The 5,373-nt window shown below is 34.4% G+C and overlaps 1 protein-coding gene across 1 annotated transcript; it reads right to left on the bottom strand.

Moving 5' to 3' along the window:
• Positions 1–504: 504 nt before the first annotated feature.
• On the bottom strand, positions 505–1,930 carry LOC111905850 (peptide methionine sulfoxide reductase-like). The gene is made up of 2 exons (XM_023901576.3): positions 1,317–1,930; positions 505–916 (listed from the first exon to the last, which is right to left on the bottom strand). Exons 1-2 carry the CDS (start codon positions 1,842–1,844, stop codon positions 665–667), a joined length of 780 nt encoding a protein of 259 aa, XP_023757344.1. The 5' UTR covers positions 1,845–1,930; the 3' UTR covers positions 505–664.
• Positions 1,931–5,373: the final 3,443 nt, after the last annotated feature.

The raw sequence follows: 5,373 nt of genomic DNA, 5'->3' as shown, positions 1-5,373 counted from the left end.
GGTAGATCTCGTATTTTTTTCAACCAATTGTAAAAAACCAACTTATACATACAAAACAACAATAAATGATTAAAAAAAAAAAACATTAGTAAGTCACATATATAAGCAAATTGAAAAAACTCTCATATTAAAGGGATAGAATAAGTTTTTTCATGATTTTTTTTTACCAAATGCTCCCTTCTATTGTGAACGCTGTTAATACAAGTTCCCAAGTGAAGCATATGGCTCAAATTACTGGTCTACTGGAGGATACCAATATCACACAAACATTAAGCATCATAACCTTCACAGCCCACTCTGGTTTCCTCTACATATATCCCAAAGGACATTTAAATCTTCACTTGTTGTTGAGCTTATTAAAAAACAACAACCTTTGGTTTTGTAGGGAAGAAGTGGCATCATTTTCATCATTGGATATGTACCAAGGATTTCTCTGTGTATCTAATTTAAATCTCAGAATGTTGTTAATTCAATATCCATAGACCATAATGGTAAACAACAGCATAGTAAAACCTTTGTTTATGTTTATTTTCATCCATCACTACACATAAATAATATGTTCTATAGGACACCCAAAATCATTCAAACTTCAAGACACATATCAACAATCATTATACATTCATGATTATAAAATTTACCATGTTCCAAATAGACACAGATCAGATTAGCCATAGCAACGAATAGGGTCATTGCAACCTTTCTCAGTAGATTGCCTGAACCCAAATCGACCTCCCTTTGCAAGATACTGCTGATGATACTCTTCTGCCCTGTAGAACTTCTTTGCAGGCAAGATCTCTGTCACAACTGTTCTGTTCAGTTTCTTCTGGTGTCGTTCCTTTGCTTCTATTGCTGCTTTTTCTTGCTCAGGTGTGTAGAAATATATCCCAGATCTATATTGTGTTCCAACATCATTCCCCTACTCAAATCAAATACAAGGATTACCCACTGATATAAAAAGAATTTCACCACAGACGTACAGAAATTGTTGAAGAGCATTACACAGATTTTTCTAAAATGATGATTTGGATAAGCTTAAACCTACTACTCTAATCATATCGGTTGAACCATTTTTGGTTGAATTCTAATTCAAGTTAACAATGTAAATTGGAAAAAAGAGATCAACTGAAAGCGTTTTTGTTCAATTCACTCAAATCTAACAATTCAAACTCAAAAATTAGGTTTGATTAGTCAAAAAACTGGATAACATCGCCTGAACTCAGATGATCTGCATACGATTGTGAGAATTTAACTACATGATTGGTCATAAAGCTCAGCGATTGCATAAATTTTTAAGAGCTCGGAAGAGAGCTACTAACCTGACGATTAAGTGTGGTAGGATCATGCCTCTCCCAGAAACAATCAAGCAAACTGTCGAAACTACAAGCTTTGGGGTCATACTGAACGCGAACAACCTCCGAATGGTTGGTAGTACCGGAGCAAATATCATTATAGGTCGGATTATGGAGAAATCCCTGTGTATAACCGACTTCAGTCTTCGAAACACCTGGAACCCTCTGGAACGCTAACTCGACGCCCCAGAAACAACCCGCACCGAATTGAGCGAACTGTTGACCGGGTGCCGGAATGTCATCGTCGGGTCCCTGAGCAATAGAGGACTGATCCATGGACGCATCGGCGGGGGTGCGCGTACCGAACCCTAGCCTGCCTAGCCAGCTCATGATTTTGGGGGTAGAGGAGGAGTGGCGAAGGGTGAAGAGAGGTTTTGTGGAGGTTACCGGGAAAGAAGAGGGCTTAGAGAGAGAAAGGTGGGAGGAGATGGAGAGGAGAGGGAGAGGGAGAGAGGCCGGCGTGGTGGTGGCGGTGGTTGTTCTGAGGAGGAACATTTCTAGTGATGTGGTGACGTGTTTCTTTAAAAGCTTATCTTTCTCTATACACGACTTTCACAAAGGCAAAACCACAACGACTACCATTTCTATTTCTACTTTATTTATTTATTTTACGATTTTATTTTATTTAATAAAATCAAATAAAAATTACTCAAACGTGGAAAGAATTTCTCATTTCTCCTTAATTCAAATCCATAAATTATGTTATCATATTTTAATCATTTAAACGAATACAGTTTCGATTTTTGCTATGCCATGTTTGTCACATGTATAATTACTGTCAATGATGAGTGTATAAGAATAAAAAGATTTAAAAGTCTTATAATATATTAACAATCATTTAAATTATATTTTGGGACATACATTTCTAGCTTTAAACCATTTGTCAACGATCAACAAGTTTAGTATGTAAAAGTTCAGTGGAATAAATATATGGATAAATGTGAGGATAGAGGAACGAGTGAACAAAAAAGCTAATACGTGTACGTTTTATCTTGCATGTAATTTCCGGGTAATTTGGACCCGAATACGCGGCAACAGTTGCCTCACCAACCCCTTGTAGTTACTTCCAAATTCCAATTGACATACGCTTGGAAATTATAAAGGAAAATCGCAACGTGGTTCGTTTTTTTTTTTTTTTTTTTTTAGGTCCTCTAGTTGATTTTAAAGACATTTTACAAAGAATAAAATAGATCAAGTATATATATATATTTTTTGTGTAAATAAAATTCATGTTAAAAGTATTATATAATTAACAAACTTATCATTTATATGGTTAATAGTTTTTCAGGGTATATTGTGTTAATTTATTGTTTGTATAGGGGTTGTATCTGTATTATTGTATATGCAGGTAATATTGACAGGCAGGTTATAAGTCCGAACCGGATCCATAGATTATCCATGGGTTGTATTTTGCCCAGGTATTTAAGGTATTTAATGTTCATCGGGAGATCATTAGGTCATAACTCAAGATCTTTTACGGCGTGAACTCTCTCGTCTTTTCTCTTCTTCTTCTTCTTCAGTAGAGGGTTTTCATATTAGGGTTTCTATAAACACGATTGTATATAGTTTGATTCCTTGTGTCATATGAGAGATTGAGTGTGATTGTAGTGAGGACTTTTGTTTGTATTTGTACGATGAAAAACCAATTGTTTCATAGTGAATGAAATGTTGATGTTGGGAATGAGTTGTGTTATTGAGTTCGTATTCTGAGTTTATACTTTATTACATGGTATCAGAGCCACCTTGTGGCTTCAGTCGTTCTTTGTCACACCCCAAAACCAAGAACAGCGGAAACGTTCTGGGGCGGAGGACGTCATGTAATGTATCACAACAATGCAAAGTAGTAAACAAGCAACAACATCATCCATTGCATTAATAGTATAATTTTAATTATATGTGAGTTCTTTCATAGTATAATTCTACAAAATAGATATTCAAAATAAAAGACGAGTCTTGACCGTTCCGTCTTCACAAAACCTGGTAGTCGTACCTGTCTATTTGTGACCTGAGAATACAAGTTATTTTGAAAGCGAGTATCAGCAATAATGCTGGTGAGTTCATAAGTATTTATGTGACTTTGATTTGTAAAACTGTAAAGAAAGACCTGTAAATGTTTGAAGGAATATTTGTACCAATGAACATGTTTGTAAGTAATTGTAAACGTTTGAAAACCCTAGAAAATCCCATATTTTCTACTAGTATAAAAAGTAGCCTTCTACCAAGACCCGACTGTTTTGAATGTTTGCTTTTAGAAATCCAATATTTGCTTATAAGTGGGTGGTAGTTTAAAAGTCCCAAAATGAACTACCATTGTGTTTTTCATGCCTAAAATAGTAGATTTGTGTACGTATAAAATCGCTAAGGTATTTGATAACCCCGTAAATCAACGTATTATTAATACTCCATGTGAGTTTTATAACCATGCTAATGACCCAGATTGCCTGTAACAACGTTCTTCAGGCGTTGGAATGTTATGACGTTTGTCACCCCAGGCCTGCCGGCCTAACTGTAGCTAACAGTTTAGGTGCGGGATTGTCAATCCCGTATAGATCTATACACAAGTATCACGCTCCCCCTACAAGAGATTATGGTATATAATACATGACTTAATAATGTATACTCGAAAGTACGTGAAATGTCTCACAAACCTAGTATAAAACAGATTTACGTGTGAAAATGTCCATTTGTTCTTGTATATAAAAATATCTCTTTGATATGGTACTTGTAGTATGTAAAATTTCATGAATATCTAGTACACTATCTTATGTAATCGTATCTCTTGTAATTGTATGTCTTGAAATTTGTATCCCTTGTAATTGTATGTAATCGTATCTCTTCATATAATATGTAATGTATTAGTATAGACTCATTAATAAATTGACTCTTGTGTGATTCCTTGTACTTGGAATGGTAAGTAGTATATCCTAACTATACCTATTATAGTTACTAGTATTGTGCGTGTATAACCGAAGTATGCCTTTGCTACTCAAAGGTACTGAACCAACTGATGCAAACTTTTATGTCTATATATGTATACATGATATATATATATATATATATATATATATATATATATATATATATATATATATATATATATATATATATATATATATATATACGCGTGCATTTGACAATAAAAATATAAAAGAAGTTTTGTAAAACCTTTGAAGAGTTTAATAAATAAGAGATGATGACTTGATGTCAGTTTATAAAACGTTTTGAAAGTAGTTTGTTTGATAAGAACAATTTTAAGTATAAGAAGACTTTTGTTTGAAACACGATTCTAACAGCGTTTGAAAGGAAACATAAAGTATGTAAGACAATTTGATAAAGAGTTTTTAACATATAAAAATGTTTGTCGTAAACTATTATAGTTTTTCCAAAAGTTTGTTTTGTTATATAATAAACCCTAGTGAAATGCTCACTTGTTATGTAAAGTGTAACTTTTGTAGTGACATAAATGAACACATATACTCAAAGTATAAATAAAGTGTTTGATTCGTATATGTATAACAACATATTTAATTTCAAAATACAAGATGTTATCGTGATATATTTTGCGTACGAAAGGTTCCACGTAGTAGTTATTAATCACATATGATTTACTTGATAAAAAGAGTATATAGTGAAACTTTAGGTTACACACGATGATAATCGTGTGTTTACTTGTATTCCCCCCCTTAAAGTGTATATAAAAAGTATTGATAACACATTTGAAAATGTAGTTTATAGGGGTATGAACTCACCTAAGAAAGTGTGTGATTTGAAGAAAACGAGATTTTCCCGGGCGGCACCTCGACCGGAAAGTGACAAGATTCTCGGGAATCTCGGGGCTTAGATATGAAACCGGGAAGTCAGTATGTTGTCGGCACGAAAAACGAGGTGGAAATGTGAGAGAAATGAAGAAGTTTAGCAAAGGTAGTCGGCACCCTCGCACTCTATTTATAGGAGCTGGAGGTCCTCGGTACGTTGGGCGTACTTCGGGCTTACGCGAGGCGTACCTCGTACGTTGGGCGTTCGC

The sequence above is a fragment of the Lactuca sativa genome, chromosome 8, assembly GCF_002870075.4.
Source record: "Lactuca sativa cultivar Salinas chromosome 8, Lsat_Salinas_v11, whole genome shotgun sequence".
NCBI lineage: Eukaryota > Viridiplantae > Streptophyta > Magnoliopsida > Asterales > Asteraceae > Lactuca > Lactuca sativa.
Note: the sequence above shows the minus strand (reverse complement) of the source record. Positions and strands in the feature narration are given on the sequence as shown.

What these genes read in the sequence shown, in the direction of transcription:
- LOC111905850 (XM_023901576.3), bottom strand. Translation starts at nt 1,844, where the DNA reads ATGTTCCTCCTCAGAACAACCACCGCCACCACCACGCCGGCCTCTCTC. An exon ending in CTACCACACTTAATCGTCAG is followed by an intron (nt 917 to 1,316) that starts GTTAGTAGCTCT and finishes TGATTTGAGTAG; the next exon opens with GGGAATGATGTTGGAACACA.